General features: G+C 42.1%; 1 protein-coding gene across 4 annotated transcripts in view; it reads left to right on the top strand.

The window, feature by feature from the left end:
• Positions 1-19827, top strand: part of LOC140726287 (multimerin-1-like) — a 67648-nt gene that overhangs the window by 4073 nt on the left and 43748 nt on the right. For all 4 annotated transcript variants that reach the window (XM_073042468.1, XM_073042466.1, XM_073042467.1 and 1 more), the window contains exon 2: positions 10010-10129. In XM_073042468.1, coding sequence (XP_072898569.1) covers positions 10010-10129 — 120 coding nt within the window. The remainder of the gene's footprint in view (positions 1-10009; positions 10130-19827) is intronic.

Raw genomic sequence — 19827 nt, 5'->3', positions numbered from 1 at the left:
GTGGGAAAAAAGGATCCCTTTCTGGTTGGCTGCCAGTGACTAGTGGTGTTCTGCATAGATTGGTTTTGAGATATAAATGATTTAGATGATGGAATAGATGGCTTTGTTGCCAAGTATACAGATGATACGAAGATTGGTGGAGGAGCAGGTAGTTTTGAGGAAACAGGTAGGCTGCAGAAGGACTTAGACAGATTAGGAAAATGGGCAAGAAAGTGGCAAATAAACTATGAAGTTGGAAAATACATGGTAGTTTTCTAAATGGGGAGAATATCCAAAAATCTGAGATGCAGAGGGACTTGGGAGTCCTTATGCAGAACACCATGAAGGTTAACTTGCAGATTGAGTCAATGGTGAGGAAGGCAAATGCAATCTTAGCATTCATTTCAAGAGGTCTAGAATACAAGAGCAGGGGTGTGATGCTGAGGCTTTATAAAGCACTGGTGAGGCCTCACCTTGAGTATTGTGAACAGTTTTGAGCCCCTCATTTTAGAAAAGATGTGCTGACATTGGAGAGGGTCCAGAGGAGGTTCACAAGGATGATTCCAGGAATGAAAGGGTTATCATATGAGGAATGTTTGATGGCTCTGGATCTGTACTTGCTGGAATTCAGAAGGATGAGGGGGGATCTCATTGAAACCTTTTGAATGTTGAAAGGCCTAGGCAGAGTAGATGTGGAAAGGATGTTTCTCATGGTGGGAGAGTCTAGGACAAGAGAGTACAGCCTCAGGATAGAGATGCAGAAAAATTTCTTTAGCCAAAGGGTGGTGAATTTGTTGAATTTGTTGCCACATGCAGCTGTGCAGGCCAGGTCGTTGAGTGTGTTTAAGGCAGAGATTGATAGCTTCTTGGTTAGACAAGAAGGTTAAGGGGACAAGACCAGGAACTAGGATTGAGGATGAGATAAGAAAAAGGATCTGCCATGTTTGAATGGTGGAGCAGACTTGATGGGCCAAATGCCCTAATTCTGCTCCTATGTCCTATGGTCTTATGGGATTCCACAGATTCACCTTTTCTGGCCCAAGAAATACCTCATCTCCATTCTAAAAGGACAACCTTCTGTTTTGAAGCTGTGTCCTCTGCTCACTCTTAGACTCCTCCACCATAGGGAACATCCTGTCCACATCCACTCTATCGACGTCTTTCAACATTCAATAGGTTTCAATGAGGTTACCCCTCATTCTTCTGAATTCCAGTGAATAGAGGCCCAAAAAACTATTATATGCTCTCTCTTTGGCTATTATGTTGGCTTTGACTTCTCTTGTCAGCCATGGTTATGTCATCCTACCTTCAGTATACTTCTTCCATTATGGGATGTAAAGATCCTGTGCCTTCTGAATTTCTTGCAGAAATTTCAGCCATTGCTGTTCTGTTGTCATCCCTGCCAGTGTTCTTTTCCATACAATTTTGGCCTGCTCCTCTCATGCCTCTGTAATTCCCTTTACTCCACTGTAGTACTAATGCATCTAACCTCAGCTTCTTCTCAAATTGCATGGTGAATTCTATAATATTATGATCGTGGTCCCCGAAGGGTTCCTTTACCTTAAACTCTCTAATCAATTCCAGTTCAATGCACAATACCCAGACCAAAATTTCTGATCCCTAGTAGGCTCAAACATGAGCTTCTCTAAAATAAAACATCTCATAGGCATTCTCGAAATTCCCCCTTTTGGGATCCAGACCCAACACGATTTTCCTAATCTACGTGCATATTCAAATCAGTTCTGTGCAGTTCTGGTCTCCATACTTGAGGAAGGATATACTGGCTTTGGAGGCAGTGCAGAGAAGGTTCACCAGGTTGATTCCAGGGATGGAGGGATTAACCTATGAGGAGAGGTTGACTCACCTGGGACTATACTCTCTGGAGTTCAGAAGAATGAGAGGGGATCTTATAGAAACATACAAAATTTTGAAAGGGATAGATAAGATAGAAGTGGGAAAGTTGTTTCCATTGGTAGGTGAGTCTAGAGCTAGGGGACATTGCCTCAAGATTCAAGGGAGAAGATTTAGGATGGAGATGAGGAGAAACTGTTTTTCCCAGAGAATGGTGAATCTGTGGGATTCTCTGACCAGGGAAGCAGTTGAGGCTTCTTCACTAAATATATTTAAGAAACAGTTAGATAGGTTTTTACATAGTAAGGGAATTAAGGGTTGTGGGAAAAAGGCAGGTAGATGGAGCTGAGTTTACGGACAGATCAGCCATGATCTTATTGATTGGCGGGGCAGGCTCGATGGGCCGGACGGCCTACTCCTGCTCCTATTTCTTATGTTCTTATGTTCACCCATGTCTATCGTAACATTGCCCTTTGGGCATGCAGTTCCTTAGCTCTACCCAGAACAATTCTACACCTTCTGACCCTATGGCACCTCTTTCTATGATTTGATTTCATTTTTTACCAACAGAACCACACCTCTGCCTACCTGCCTGTCCAGTCGATAAAATTTGTATCATTGGATGTTAAGCTCCGAGCTGTAATCTTCTTTTAGCCATGATTCCGTGATGCCCACAACGACATACACGCTAATCTGTAATTGTGCTGCAGGTCCATCTACCTTATTCTGTATACTGCACACCTTCAGTCCTGTATTCACTCTTTTCGATTTTGTCTGACTTTTACATCGCAACCCATCCTGTTGACTGCAATTTTGCCCTATCATCAGCCTCTCCTTGCTATCAGTCCCACTACACACTGCCTCTGTTTATAAATCGACTACCTCATCCTCAGCCCCATCACTCTGGTTCCCCTCCACCTGCCAAATTAGTTTAAACCCTCCTGAACAGCTCTAACAAAGCTGCCCACAAGGATATTGGTCCCCCTTGGGTTCAGGCTTTACCTGTTTCCTTTGTACAGGTCATACCTTCCACAGAAGAGAACCCAATGATCCATAAATCTGAACCCCTGCACCAGTTCCTGCCAAATTGCATGTGGCACAGGCAGCATCCAGAGATATATGTGCCAAATCTTCTGGCTGCTTACCCTGCCCCTTGAGACTATGGACCCGATATAAGACATCCCTGACCCTGGCACCTGGGAGGCAACATACCATTCGAGTGTCTCTATCATGCCCACAGAATCTCATCTCTGTTCCGCTGACTATGGAATCTCCTTTCACCACTGCAGTCCTCTTCACCTCTCTCCTCTTCTGAGTCACAGCACCAGACTCAGTGCCAGAGACGCTGCCACAGCAGCTCACAACCCCACCCCCGTAGTATCCAGAGTGGTATACTTATTATTGAGGGGAATGGCCACCAGCTGCCCATTTCCCTTTCTTCTCCTGACAGTCACCCTGTTACTTGCTTCCTGCAACCCAGAGGTGAATACCTCCCTGCAGCTTCTATCTATCATCGAGCTGTAGTTCCAGTTCCTTAACTCATTCTCTAAGGAGCTGCAGCTTGGTGTACTTGGTGCCGGTGTGGTAATCACAGAGTCCAGAGGTCTCCCAGAATTCCCACACCTCACACAAAGAACTCGAAAGAGCCCTGGAGCCATTCTCACTGCATTAACTATGCCCTGACAAATGAAGAATAAAGAATTAAAGAATAAAAAACGAGAAACTTAGCACATAAGAGGTCCGGTCAAGGTTCTTAAGACAGTGAGATAGAAGCTGTCTTGAGCCTGATGGTACATGTTTTCAACCTTTTGAAATTTCTGCTTGATGGCAGGCAATGTCTGGGGAGGGATGGATAATTGATTGTGTTGGCTGTTTTACCAAGGCAGCGAGAAGTGTAGACAGAGTCTGTGGAAAGGGGGGCTGGTTTTCATGATGGACTGCTCTGGGTCCACAACTCTTTGGTACTGTGCTCTCATCTCACAATTCTGGCTTTGGAATTCCTTGAGATATGCCAAAAAATCACGATTTCCATGATCTGTTGTGTGAAGAATTCGGTGCTGACAATGATCCTAAACCATCTGGTTCAAATGTAGAGGATATAGTCGATGTTTCAGGTTAAAGTACTGCATCAGGACATTTTAGCTCCAGAATCTGCAGTTTCTTTGTTTCTTTGATAATCTGGATAGCTTGACACTTTGATGGTATCTGACTGGCAGACGTTCTGGACCATTGAATATTATTAAGATATTATATGCACAACACATTCTTACTTCACCTTTTTTTAGATGTTGTACAGCAGCATAATAGCATTCCCAGTGAACCTGATAAGTTTAAAGCAAGAGTGAGCAGTGGAGACACAGTGTGCTGACATGAAGTGTGCGAACTGAGGCCGAAGTGAGCGGAGAGGGACATCATTTTGTTGAATTAATGGTGAAATATTGGTGTTTCTGAAACTATAATGTACTATTCTAATGGTACATTATTGGTGTTCTACTGGCAATTGAACCTGGGTTGTGCTGCACAATGCTGTCACCTGCTGGTCCATAGTTATATGAACACAACAGAAACACCAAAGTGCTTGAAACACTTCAGTCGTTCCTTCCTCAGTCCCTGCAGCTGGAAAATTAATGCTTTGGTCAAACCACTGTACTTACCTCTTCTCCGAGTGCTTACCTTCATGTGCCTGTCATATGATCTCAATAACAGGCTATCTAACAGTGGGAGACATCTTAACTGTTTAGGTTTGGATTTAGATTCAGATGATTATACGCCAGGGGGTACTGAAATTCTTTATCTGTGTGAGCTCACAGAGAAAACAGTTTTTATGTTAATAATAAATCCAACAATAAGTGCAGTGATGAATGTAAAAACAACAGAATGTAGAGTAATTTGAGATAGTGAATAAGGAAATGCTGAAGTGACAATAATGGCATAAGAGGTGTATGTAGAGTTAAGAGTCTGACAATGTGGCAGCAGCACTGGGAAGGGGATGTGGAAGGGGCAATTGGTTCAGGAGTCTGATAACAATGGGGAAAAACGTTGCTCTTAAGACTGGAAGTCTGGGCTTTCTGGCTCTTGTTCCTTTTCCTAGAGAAGGACATCATGCATTTGTAAACTTCTAGCAAAGGTGTGATCTGAAGAGAGAGTCCTGGAAGATTATCCATCATGTTCCACTATCTCCCAGATCTACGTGTGCTGAGATGCTGGAAGTCTGGAATAAATACAGTCAACTTTGGAAACACTCAGCAGGTCAGGCCACCTCTGTGGAAGGAGAAACTGAGTTAATACCCCAGCCCATCTTATCTATGTCTGTCACCATTTTAAATATTTCTGTAAGGCCACCCCTTATTCTCCTACGTTCCAAGGAATAAGGTATTAGCCTGGTGGACCTCACCCAATAACTCAGGCTCTCTTGTCCCGGTAACATCCTTGCATACCTTTTCTGCGCTCTTTTGAGTTTAACCACATCTTTCCTATAATAGGATGACCAAAACTGTACACCGAGCTCCAAGAGTGGCCTCCACAATGACTTATGCAACTGTGACCTAACATTACAACTACAATGCTCAATACTCTGACTGGTGACTCAATGTTTTAGGACCAGCTTCTTCCTCCCTGCCATCAGACTTCTGAACATCCATGAACCCGGTGTTCCTCTTCTGCATCATTTATTTATTTAGTTTTATTGTAACTTTCTTAATGTCTTATGCCTGCATTGTACTGCCGCCAATAAACAATTTTCATGACTTATGTTAGTGACTATATAACTGTTTTTGATTGTGAACTTTATTTTACCATCTTGTCTACCTTTACCAGAACTTTCAATGAGCTATGCACTTGTACTTTGAAGTTCCTCTGTTCCATTACACTATATAGTGGATATAGTATAATTCATAGCTTAAGTCCTATATTGTTTCACTTTCTAAAATGCTTTATCTCACACTCGTTTGTATTGAAATCTTTATGCCATTCCTCAGCCCACTTCCCTGACTGATCAAGATTCCCTTTGTGATCTACACTGATTTGCTACACTATTAACAACACCTCCTAATTTCATGTCATCTGCAAACTTACTGATCTAGCCTTATGCATAAATGCCAAACTACGAATCACTGGCCTCCATTCTGAGAAATAACCTTCAACCATCAACCTCTGCCTTCTACCATAAGCAAAGTTTGAATCCACTTAACTCGCTCTCCCTGGATTCCATGGGATCAAACCTTCCAGTCCAACCTACCATGTGAGTCCTTGTCAAAGGCCTTGCTGATGTCCAAATGGAGAACATCTTCTGCCCTACCCTTATCTGCCTTTATGGTTCATCAAGCATGACATTCCCCACACAAAACCATGCTAACTCTTCCTAATTGGACTCTGTCTATCCAAATGCTGGTAGGTCCTGTCTCTTAGAATTCTCTTCAGTAACTTCTCCCCTACTGATGTTAGGCTAACTGGACTTAGTTCCCTGGCTTGTTGATGCTAACCTTTTTAGACAATGGAACAACATTGTCACTCTCCAGTCTTCTGTAATTTCACCTGCAGCTGATGATGAAACAAGTATCTCCACAAGGGCCTCCGTAATTTCTTCTCCATCTTTCCATAAAGTCCAAGGCTGCACTCTGTCAGGCCCTGAAGAATTGATGCTTGGACTTGGATACAAATGTAAGGTTGTCAGCAAGAGAAATGAGGATGGAGAATCTCTTGAATGACTCTAATATATCTCCTTTACAGCCACTCCTGGCAAGACATTCCAGGCACCCACCACTCTCCGTATAAAGAACTTAGCTCTGACTTACTCCACTCCGTATTTTCCTCCAATCTTCATTAGTTATTTATTTAGAGATACAACACCGAATTGACATTTCGAGGCGTGCCACCCAACAGCCCATCAAGTTAACCCTAACCTAATCACGAGACAATTTACGATGACCAATTAACCTACTAACCGATAGGTCTTTGGACTGTGTGAGGAAATTGGAGCGCACAGAGGAAACACATGCGCACATGGGAAAGAACGTACAAACTTGCTTACAGAGGACGCAGGAATTGAAAAACAAACTCGGACAACCTGAGGTGTACTAGCATTGTGCTAACCACTACGCTGCCATTGAGCCTCTAGTCAGGGGACTGAGTTGAAGAGCCACAAGGTAATGTTGCAGGTCTATGAGGCCCTCCTTTGGTCGGAGTGGACCATGGATGTTGTATCTCAGCTCTCTATGTAACACACAGGCCAGGGCAGTACAACATGGAGAGGCAGATGTTGCCCATGTAGCAGGCTCCCCTCTTGTCACAGCTGATGAATCCAAAGCAACAGCTGAGACCAGTACAGTTTGGCAGGAGTTGCCAGTCAGCATTGAACTCAATGTAGGACTGCCTTAGGGACACCAGCTCCATACCTTTCCCCAGGTTTTACTTCCAAAGCCTTCCCCATGAGTGGGTTTAACTACAAGATTGTGAAGGATTGAGATCAGGGTTTTCCTTCTCTTACATGAGTTTCTAACAATGGCTGACGATCCCCCTCCACCCGAAGTGACTGGTTTTAAGGCATCAGTAACCCACCTTTGCCCTTTCTCCTGTCAGTACAAAGAGTTCTTCTGGGCTTAGTAGCTAAGCCACATGTGAAGGTCAGGAGGTGGACTTGGTTGTCCGAAGCTATTTGAAACACACGCCATTTGGAACATTTAATAGCTAGTGGGAATTTATCCCCACTACCTCCCCCAGCTATAACAACCTAAGGAACCAAGTCTATAATATACAGATCTATAATAAGCTGGTTAGATCACACTTGGAGCATTGTGTTCAGTTCTGGTTGCCTCGTTATAGAAAGGATGTAGAAGTTTTAGAAAGGGTGCTGAAGAGATTTACTAGGATGTGGCGTGGATTAGACAGCACGTCTTATGAAGAAAGGTTGAGTGGGCTAGGACTTTTCTCTTTGGAGCTAAGGAGGATGAAAGGCAATTTGATTGAGGGGTATAAGGTTATGAGAGGCATAGGTATAGCGGCAATGACCAATACCAGAGTACACACTATTAAGGTGAATGGATGAACGATTAGAAGAGACGTCAGAGGTAGGTTCTTCACACAGACAGTGCTGGCTGATGGGTGCCTGGAAAGCACTTCTGAGAGTGATGGTGGAAGCTGATACAATTGAGACACAAGAAAATCTTAGATATGTACATGACTGAAGAAAAATGCAAGGTTTGGCTGTGAAGGAGGGGAGGGTGATATTGATCATGGAGTCAGCTTATATAGGTTAGCACAACATTATGGGCTGCAGGGCATGTACAGTGCTGTATATTCTGTGTTCAAAATTCAATGTTCCAGTGCTGTTAGGGAGGGCGTATGAATGTTGGCCTTGCCAGCGATGGGATGGACAATTTAAAATTAAATTCAAAACTTAACCTTAAATTGAATTTTGCAGAACTCATTATTTTCAAGAAGATAATCTACCAAATTTCCCATTTAAACTTAATGAGTTTTTTCCCAAAATTTACTTTATTGAGAAATATTACAAAATAAAGTTATTTACATAAAAAAACCATTGGTGACTCTGAGTCTTTATTCAATAAAGCTATTTACAATAAATTATGCGTTGACTCTCTGTCCATATTCAAATTAAAGATGTTTACAACAAATCATTCATTGACTCTCAAACCACAGTCAAGGACTAAAAAACTTACTTACAATAAAAATATTAACAATAAAAAAAACCAGGCGTTGACTCTCATTTCTTTACTGAAGTTCCTTTACAGTCTATACATTTCCAGCCACTCCTGGGGCACCATGTTGATTCATCTACCCACACCGCTGATGAGGGGTATTCTCCTCCCCACCTGATCCCTCCCACTCCTGCGGGTGACGAACCTTAAACTGTGGTCCTTCCCCAACGGGCCTTCGCGATGGCTGCACCAAGCTTGAGCGCATCCTGCAGGCGAGAATGTGCCAGCCAGCAGCATTCAGCCATGGACATCTCCATGTGCTGGTAGACCACCAAGTTTCAGGCTGACCAAAGAGCTTCCTTCGCCAAATTGAGGATCTGCCAGCAGCACCGGATGTTTGTCTCCATGTGCATCCCTGGGAACAGCTCGTAGATCAGGGAAACTTAATGAGTTTACTCCAGTTGATTCAGCTGGGATATAATCAAATTGGAATGGATGATCCAGTCAGAAGTGAAGAGATGATGAAGAAATTGGCTCACAAAGACTAAATCAGTCTGAACGAGAAGTGTCACTATCTATGTCACCCAGTAACAGTAATGTCATCTAACTACCTGAGCAGCCAGTCACATCAGAGATATTGCAAGAACAACAAATCTGTAAAATTATAAAGAATCCTGATTTTATTACAACAAAAAAAACTATAAGAAGTGAAATAAAGACTGGACACATACATTGGGCTAAAATTGAAACTGAAGTATAATAAGCCAACTTTTTAAAACATTTATTTTTTAGGACTTTCAGAACTATGGAATTGGCTGATGATATTATGACAAAATGAAACATTACATATGGAAAAAATTCAGCGCTAGATTGGATTGGTGGCAATTGTGACCTAGTTAAACACTCAGGTACAACTGAGTCAATCATGTTTTTACATTCTCAATGGTTTATAAGCAAGAAAGGTGGGAAAAGGTTGAAGTTCATGTCAATTTGCAGATCTTTTTTATTCTCTGTGATTGGGGAGAGTCAACAGAATACTCTGTGAAGTTCAGAGTATCACTGAGACCAATTTCTGCATTTATAGGGATATTAGTTATCATTGCCTAGTGTAAAGAAATAGAATTAGTGACAGGGAATCATTCTAACACATATCTCAGGCATACTTGGCATTTGGAACTCATGCTGGTCCCCTCCATGAGTCCTGATGAAAGGTCTTGGCCCAAAACTTTGATTGTTTATTTCCCTCCATAGGTACTGCCTGACTTGCTGAATTCCTCCAGCATTTTATATATCGTGCTCAAGATTTCAAGCATCTGCCAAAATTCTTGGAATTATTACTTGTCTCTCTGCAATTAATCTGTTCCTTCTTATCATCCCTCAAGGGTTGACACAATGGCATACATCTCCATACCTTCTGACAACCTTGCCTTCATAGGTAATTGTAGTTGTGAAGCCTACAGGAGGGTTTCCATTTACTGCCTACCATCCAGGTTGAAAGTAATCTCTCTGATCTTGTTTTACAGAAACTGGTGTGCTTATGTTCATACAAGACTCTCTCCTACTGTGACAATAGAAAACGTGCAGAGCCATGTATTGATAACATCAAAGTCATGTATTTTGAAAATGAAGAGCTGCCTACCCAGGTATGCATCATTATTTGTTAATATCAATGTACAATACATTCAAATATTATAATTTGTCCAAAGACATAGTCTCATTTACCAAGATTGCAAGAAGATCTGATGTTTATCATCATGAGTAGTTAGGTCAGAGATAGGTAGAGAGAAGCTTTTCCCATTGGTGAAAGGGTCCAGAACTTGGAGTTATGGAATGTGGGTGAACAGCAAAACAAAAACAAAAGTGATGACAAATAATTTCATATAGTGAGTGCTTAGGATCCCGAATGATTGTTTAGGGTTGGTTAGGGAGTGCTGTCATGAGGAAGCTGGATAAGTACACGATGAAACAAATTTTCAGACCTGTAGGATAAAAGGTGGAGTAAGACTCCTCTTGCATGGAACCTGTACAGCCTTGACGGGCTTCCATAATGTGAGCAAGATGGCACTGCTGAACCACGGTGATGTTCTGTGGGCTATATACAATACTTCTCAGTATACCTCTTTTGACCTACTGTCACTGCAAATTGCATCATGTAATTTCTGTTTAAGCAATGTCCTTTTAAATCAACTTAATGAGCTACAGATTTCACAATCTTCTGAAGGACTCAGTGGACTTAACTCTCAAGTAAGTGGTGTGACATTTTTAAGTGGGTGAAGGTACATCACCACGGCCAGCAGGGAGGGACTGCAAGCCTGGCTGAAACACAGAGAATGAGACCCCCTCTACCCAGCATCTTGTCAGCAAATGTGCTGTCGATGGAAAACAAAACTGAGGACCTGAGGTCAAGATTGCTGTATTGGAGGGCAATGAAAGATTGCTGTATTCTATGTGTAATCGTGACATGGCTTACTCCCAGTATACCAGGTATGGCGATCAGACCTCCGGGCTTCTTGATTCACAGGATGAACTGAACTGTTGATTCGGATAAAGCAGAAGGTGGAAATGTGAGTTTTATGACAAACTCGCGGAACTTCATTGTGGTGGATTTGTCAAACACATGTTCCTCTGATCTTGAACTCCTAATGATCCAAAGCTGTTCATTCTATTTACCTGGGGAGATCTCCTCCATAATCCTGACCATAGTTCACATACCACTAGTGGCCAATTATAATCAAGTGCTTGAGACACCGCATGATGTCATCTCCAAACAAGAAACAGTCCATACCAAAGTGTTTCAAATCACAGTTGGGTGTTCAAGCAGGTTTGTGTGAAGAAAACCCTGCTCAACTTCCATCAGCATAAAAACCTGTAGCACCAGTGGTCCCAACACGCCAGACCACTGTTGTACTGTACTAAGATAAGGAATGCTTATCATTCCATGCCCAGACCATATTTACAACCATCTGAATCCCAAATTTTTCCCTCATGTTTCCCTTAAATCTTTTACCTTTCACTCTTAATCCATGCTCTCTAGTTGTGGTTCCACCCATCCTCAGAGGAAAAAAAACCTGCTTGCATTTACTCTATCTATATCTCTCATACTTTTGTATACCTCTATCAAATCACCACTCAATCTTTTATGTTCCAGGGAACAATGTCCTTTGTTTTACGACACTCCTCAGTGCCCTAACATTCACTGTGTAAGACCTATCCTGGTTGGTTCTACCACAGTGCAACACCTCACACATGCCTGTATTAAATTCCATCTTTCATTTTTCAGGCCATTTTTCCAGCTGGTCCAGATCCCACTGCAAGCCCCGACAGTCTTTTTCGCTGTCTACTACACCCCCAATCTTGGAGTCATCTGTAAATGTCCAGTTTATCACATTATCATCCAAATCATTGATATAGATAGAAAGCAACAGATGTAGCACTGATCCCTGCAGCACTCTACTAGTCACAGGCCTCCAGTCAGAAAGGCATTAATTATTATTTTCTGGCTTCTCCAACAAAACTTATCTTGAATGCCAAGCGACCAACTTTGCATACAGGATCTTGTCAAATGCCTTGCTAAAGTCCATGTAAACAACATCTATTACCATGGTCTTCTGTCCTCTTCTATCCGATTCCCCCTTCTCCAGCCCTTTATCTCTTTCACCAATTAAGTTCCCAGCTCTTTACTTCACCTCCTCCCTCTCTACTGGTCTCTCATATCATCTACCACCTTGTACTTCTTCCTCCCCTCTCCCCATCTTCTTATTCTGACCTTTTCCCTTTCTTTCCAGTCTTGATGAAGTGACTTGGCCCAAACCATCAAGTATTTATTATTTCCCACTGATGCTGCCTGGCCTGCTGATTTCCTCCAGCACTTTGTGTGTGTTGCATTAGATTTCCAGAAACTGAGGATTTTCTCATGTTTGTCCTCATTAACTTTCCTGGTAACTTCATCAAAAAATTTCTATAAGATTGATTAGACACAACCTACCACACAGAAAGCTATGCTAACCAAGTACTAGATCCTTCTTACTATCATTAATCCATCCATGCCTAAAAATACTTATATACTTTTAATACTTAAAAATACTTTTAATTTCCAAGATGGCGGCATGACGCAGCTTGTAGCGGCCACTCCGGAGCTGATTATCTGTTATTTGTGAAGTGGGGTGCCATGCTCAATCATAATCGATTGAAAATGAACGTGGGAGCATGGAGGAACATCGGGAAATCTCCAGGAAGACCTTCTTCATTGCTGCTGCTGCTGTGAGGTCCGGGACTCTGCTGGGAAGAACAGGCCCCCAGTCCTCGGAGTCGTGTTGCCGATGGCTGTTGGTGGGGCCGTCTTAATGCGCTCAGCAGAGGATGGTGCTCGGAGAAGCTGTGCCGGAGGGGATGGTCGTCAGCTCGGAGGTTCGATGGACTCAGAGTCCGCTGCGGTCAGGTCGCTTTCAGTGTGTGCTTCGTCTGCGAGGTTGGGTTTGACGGAGCTTTCATTGTGTGCTGCGTCTGCAAGGCTGAGTCGGGCGGTGCCGTGGAAGTCCATAGCAGGGGTATTCCCTTCTGCCGCCGGCGTGGGATGGCGAGTCTGTCGGGACCCTGGGGACTTGTGGAAACTGTGTGGTGATTTCTTTTGAACTTATAGTCCTTTAACATCTTTGGACTATTTTTACTGTGCCCATGGTCTGTTTTTTTTTATCAATTATGCTATTGTTTGCACTGTTGTAACTATATGTTGTAACTATGTGGTTTTGTGCAGGTCTTGTAGCTTTAGTTTTTAGTCTTGTTTCGTCTGGTGGATTTGGAGCTCCTTTCTGAGGAACGCGCTAAGACGGTAGCGCAATATTAATATGCAGCAGCCTCTCCGGACTCTGGATTGGGGATTGCCAAACGTTATGTGGATTTTCTGGTGTAGTCTGTTTTGTCACATGCTTTTGTGATATCATTCTGGAGGAACGTTGCCTCATTTTTTAATCACATTGCATTTGTGGTTTCTAAATGACAATTAACTGAATCTGATATCCGGTTCCTTAGAATGCCTTCCAATAACTTTCCCACTACTGATGTCAGGCTCACCAGCCTATAATTTCCTGGTTTATTTTTTAATGACTTTCTTAAACAGTGGAACAACATTAGCTATCCTCCAGTCCTCTGGCACCTCTTCTGGCACTAACAATGATTTAAGTATCTCTGCTAAGGCTGCTACAGTTCTGCATTTGCCTGCCACAGGGACCAAGTGAACATCTTATCAGTCTCTGGGGTTTATCCACACTATTTGCCTGAAGACAGTAGACATCGCCTCCTTTGTATGCTGTATAGGGTCCATGAGCTTGATGCTGATTTGCTTCACTTCTATAGACCATGCTAATCTCTTGAGTGAATACAGATGCAAAAAATCCATTTCTATCTCCCCCTTCTCTTTTGGCTCTTTTGAGTCATTTTTCTCAATAAATAAATGAACAAGTATAATGTTCTTGTGTTATTTATTTAATTGGGTTCTCTTTATCTAGTTTTAGGACATATGAGGATCTGATCACATTTTAGGTCATATTTATGCAGAAATAGAGAAAATTCTACTAGGTTCACAAACGTTCTAGCTTAGGTTACCATTCTGATCTTCCAGAGGACTTCAGCACAGGAGCACCATAAGGCTGTGTGCTTAGCCTACTGCTCTACTCACTTTACATTTATAACTGTGTGGCTAAGCACAGCTCCAATGCCATATTCAGGTTTGCTAGTGACACCAGTGTTGTAACCCAAATCAAAGCTGGTGGCGATTCAGCACATAAGAGAGAGATTGAAAATCTGTCTGAAAATGTTGAGAATACCTGTCGAGAAAATGAATGTCAGGGTTGTAAATGGTGCCATATATGAACTTTGATCATAAATTACCTTGAACTTTGAACCACTCAGTGATTTACGGTCATTGAGTCAACATTGAAATAGGCCCTTCAGAACGACTTGTCCAATGACAAAACATACTTTCTGAGATAAGGGGCTCAAAACTGTTGACAATACTCCGTGCAGCCTGATTAGTGTCTTCTAAAGCCTCAGTATTATCTCCTTTCTATTCCCCTTGAAATAAAATGCCAACATTGCATTTGCTTTCTTTATCACAGAATCATCCTGTGAATTAACCTTCTGGGAGTCTTGCACAAGGACTCCTAAATCCCTCTGCATCTCTGCTATTTGAACCATATAGATAATAGTCCGCACTATTGTTCCTTTTACCAAGATACATTATTATACATTTCCCAACACTGTATTCCATCTCCCACCTTTCTGCCCATTCTTCCAATTTATCTAAGTTCTGCTGCAATCACATTGCTTCCTCAGCACTACCTACCTGTCCACCTATTTTCATATCATCCACAAACTTTGCCACATCAATTCCATTATCCACATCATTGATGAACAGTGTGAAAAGTAGTGGTCTCAATACTGACTAGTCAGTGGCTTTCAGAAGTTATTGGTCCATGCTGACCTAGATATCCATCTGAGCTAACCCTATTTGCTTGCATTTGATCTCTATTCCTCTGAGTCTTTTATACCCATGTGCCCTTATTGTAATTGTACCTGCCTCTACTAATTACTCTGACAATTCGTTCCATGTGCACACTAACAGCTCTCCAGTCACTTTAAATTTTTTTCTCTCTTACTTTCAACCTCTGTCTTCTAGTTTAAGAGGGGAATCCCTCTTCCCTGGGAAGAAGATCAATGACCATTCATTGAATCTAGTCACCTCTAGATTTTATATATCTCTACAAGATCAACACTCTATCTCCTCTACTCCAGGGGAAAATATCACAGCCTTTTGAGTGCCTCCTTACAATTCAAGTCCTCCAGTCTCAGTAATATCCTTGTGAATCTTTCCTGCAGTTTTTCTGGTCTTAATGAACATTCTTTGTGATAATAACGGCAGGCTTGTTTAGGATTGACACTCTTGCCACTGTAAGGTCAGATATTCATAACGTCAGGAGCAGAGAAGCTGATAATTGTGTAACTTTCAATTCCATTCACAACTCCTCTGCAGATGAAGCTGCATAGACCAATAGCCAGCAAGAACCAGATACAATCTGGCAAACACTGATAAATATTGTGTAATATTCACATGAGTTAATTACCAGACAATGATGATCTCCAAGAAGAGAGAACTTAGCCACCTATCCATGACAGTATTATCATCACAACCTCCACAATTAATGACCTGATTGGTGGGGGGGGGGGGGGTCACCAATGATTGCAACCTCAATTGGAACATACTCATAAGTACTGCTGCTACTAGAGTGCACCAGAGTCTGGGTACTTTACAATGAAAGACTCATCTCCTGACATCCCACGTCTCTTCCAGCATCCACAAACCACAAGAGTGAGATGGAATATTCTCCATTTGCCCAGACATGTGTAGCTCAACCAACTCTCAGGTTGCTTGACACCAATCAGGACAATACAACCCTCTCAAATGGTACATCATAAACTGTCCTAAGAACTATTCTCTCCATTTTCAAACAGAATAGGCATGTTAGCAGAAAGCCAGCATGGGTTCAGAAAGGGAAAATAATGTTTTACTAATATTCTGGATTTCTATGGAGAGGCAACTAAAATTTATGATAACAATAGAGCAGTTGGTATAATTTACTTGGACTTTCAGAAAGCTTTTGACAAGGTATCCTACACGAGGTTGATAATCAAATTGCAGGAGGTAGGAATTCAGTGTAAGGTATGCAAATGGGTGCAGAATTGGCTCAAAGACAGAAAACAATAGGTTATGGTGAGATGATCATTTTCACACCAAGAAGATGTTAAAGGTGGAGTTCCACAGGGATCAGTTTTGGGGTAATTTACATTAATAAGCACATAACAAATAAACTAGTAAAGTTTGCATATGGCTCAAAATTAGGGGGTCGGCCTGATATCATTTAGGCAGCAGAATCGATACAGTTAGATCTGAAAAAAATCCAGATGTGGGCAGATAAATGGCAGATGAAACTTAATGTAGGTAACTAATATTAAATTATATTACATTAGGGAGTAGAAACATTAGATATAAATATACAACGGGAGGAGTCCTTGAGTTGGAAAGTGCACTGTATGAGAAGGGTTTGGACTTCCTGGTAGACTCATCACTATCATCTAGACAATACACAGAAGTGTTGAGGAAGGCTCATAGAATGTTTGGCTATATAATGTGCTCAGTGGAGTTCAAGTCTGGAGACATTCTCCCTAAGCTGTGTGATGTGCTTGTCAGGCCACGCCTTGAGCACTGTGTACAATTTTGGTCTCCATATTTCGTGAGGGATGTGAAGGCACTGGAGAGAGTTCAGAGAAGGGTGACGAGATTCATCCCAGGTCTGCAGGGTATGAGCTATGAAGAAAGATTGAAAGAATTAAATCTTCTCAGCCTAAGTAGATGTAGAATGAGAGGAGACATGTTAAAAGTACTCAAAACCATCAAGGGTATAAGTAAGGTGGATGCCAGCAGCTACTTCAAAACTGATCCATCAACAAGGACATGGAGCCATAGGTGGGGACTGGTTAAAGGGAGATTTTAGACTAACATCAGGAAGCATTTCTTTACACAGCAAGTTGTGGACACAAGGAACAAACCATTTAGTTGTGTAGTTGAGAGTAGTAGCTTAGAGACTTTCAGATCTAAACTTGATAGTTATTTCAATACACTATGTGAATAGGAATTTGTTGGGCCAAATACCCTGTTCTTGTCAAAAGCTTTCTTAATGTTCATTGTTAAGGTTAGGCCAAGCCTGCAAACAATGATGAAGCCATTGCATAATAGGAAATGGATCATAGTGAAGGGAATAGAGGTTAGCTGAGAGACACACAACAGTAACTGGAGTTGCGAGCAGAGAGCTTCATTATCATGGTTGATGTTTGGGATAGTGTGGGCAGAGAGGAAAGTAACTTGGTAAATAGATTTATTTTTGTCACGTGCCCACAGGTACAGATCATTTAATCACACCAATACAGCAGGACAGTATGAGGGAAAAGCAACAGGAGGCAGGAGTAGATGAAGGAAGAGCTGAAAGGACTCTGCTGGTGACCAAGACTACTGAAGCAATGATGCTATAACAAATAGGGAGAATAGCCTTGTGTATATTAATGTGAAAAACTAAACTATCTCAAGAGAATTGAAAGGAGTGCAGCCGATTCCCACAACCATCACACTTCATGCCTCAAATCTCCACTCTACACATAGGAGAACCTCACATTTCATTGACATCAGTGCTTTTAAAAGTGTATAGCTTTCCCTTCATGTATTACATAAAATAATTAGTCAGGTATAATTTTTACATGCTCCAGAATTCTTTACAACACAGTCATGAGGTAGCCAGTTCTGATGATCATAATTGACCTCGAACTGTCTCCTTCACTGTTTGGTTCTTTTTGGCCACACTTTCTACGAAGGAACAGAAACAGATGAAGGCAGACGTCATGCAGACTGGAATGCCAGAAAGTGCCTTGCATTGCCCTTTGACCATCTCACTGTACTTCAGCCCACGTTTCATTTCCTTTCACAGCAACAAAGTTGTGTAACCTTTTGCCTCTTTATGATCACTGCAATGCAAAACACAAAGTTTAGCAGGCAAGCTACAGTCAACAATTAACAAAAGAAAATACAGACATTAGAAATCTGAAATAAAAGTTGGAATGTTGGAAACACTCAGCAGGTTGGGCAGCATCTGTGGAAAGTGAAAAAAAAGGGTTCTATTTCAGGTTGAAGACTGGAGATGGACTGTTATCTCAGACAATTTTTTGAAGTGGATGGGTTATTGTGCCTTTCCAAAAACACACACAAAAAAGCTGAAGGAACTTTGCAAGTCAGGCAGCATCTATGGAGGGAGATAAACAGTCAACATTTTGGGCTGAGACCATTCACCATAACTGGAAAGGAAGGGTATAGAAGCCAGAATAAGAAAGGCTGTAGGAGGCCAGGGGGAGGGAAGGACTAGCTGACAGGCTGAAAGGTGACAGGTGAGGCCAAGTGAATGGGAAGGAAGATGGGTGGAGGAAGGGGGAATGATGTTAGAATCTGGGAGGTGTTTTAGTGGCTTAATATCCATAAGGGGTGGAAATTTGCCAATTTTCCAAACATATCTCCACACCAACAGTGGAACGCAGCAGGCCAGGCAGCATCTATAGGAAGAAGTACAGTCGACATTTCGGGCCGAGACCCTTTGTTAGGACTAACTGAAAGAAAACATAGTAAGAGATTTGAAAGTGGGAGAGGGAGGGGGAAATCCGAAATGATAGGAGAAGACCGGAGGGGGAGGGATGAAGCTAAGAGCTGGAAAGTTGATTGGCAAAAGGGATACAGAGCTGGAGAAGGGAAAGGATAATGGGACAGGAGGTCTAGGGAGAAAGAAAGGGGGAGGGGAGCACCAGAGGGAGATGGAGAACAGGCAAGGAGGGGCAGAGAGAGAAAAAAAAGAGAGAAAAAATGGGGGGGGAATAAAAAATAAATAAGGGATGAGATAAGAGGTGGAGGAGGGGCATTAACGGAAGTTAGAGGAATCAATGTTCATGCCGTCAGGTTGGGGGCTACCCAGACAGAATAAAAGGTGTTGTTCCTCCAACCTGTGTGTGGCTTCATCTTGACAGTAGAGGAGGCCATGGATTGACATATCAGAATGGGAATGGGACGTGGAATTAAAGTGTGTGGGACATATTTCCAGCATCTGCAGACTTCCTTGTGCTTGCATTTTTAAATCCACACCAAAAGTGATGAGATTAACACCATTACATTATGAAAGTGCCTGGGCAGGCTGTGAGTTCAAGAGCAATAAAGATTTGCCTTATCAATGCCAGGTCACATCCCATGAGTTCATAAAGAAAGCACAGGTAAAGATAAACAGTTAAAGTTTAGTTGGACATTGAACACCCAGCTGTGGGTGGTGGTAGAGACAGATACATTTAAGAAACTCTAATGTAGATAGGTGCATAGATGATAGAAACCTGGAGGGATATGCAGGTTGGAAGGGTTAGATTGATTTGGAATAGGTTAAAAGGCGGCACAACATAATGGACCAAATAACCTGTACTGTGCTGCAATGTTCATTCTCCAATGCTAGAAAGTACTCTTAAGCAATTTTATTCTGCATTTTAGTCTTTGCACATTTTAATTAATTGAAAGTATTTTAAGTGGCCTTGACTATAAATATTTCTGAGTTTTTGTGTTAAGAGGTTTCATTTGTTGACAATATAATGGTGAAGGAATATTTGGGGGTTTTCTTTCAGTTCCTGCTTTGTACAAGTTGTTCACAACCTTCGGCTGAAGTGGGAGGGACCAACCCGTCCCACACTCCAGCGGCTTTGCTTCTTGTCGCCACTG

Source organism: Hemitrygon akajei, chromosome 4, assembly GCF_048418815.1.
Source record: "Hemitrygon akajei chromosome 4, sHemAka1.3, whole genome shotgun sequence".
In the NCBI taxonomy this organism is placed as follows: domain Eukaryota; kingdom Metazoa; phylum Chordata; class Chondrichthyes; order Myliobatiformes; family Dasyatidae; genus Hemitrygon; species Hemitrygon akajei.
This window is presented reverse-complemented; position numbering and strand designations above follow the sequence as displayed.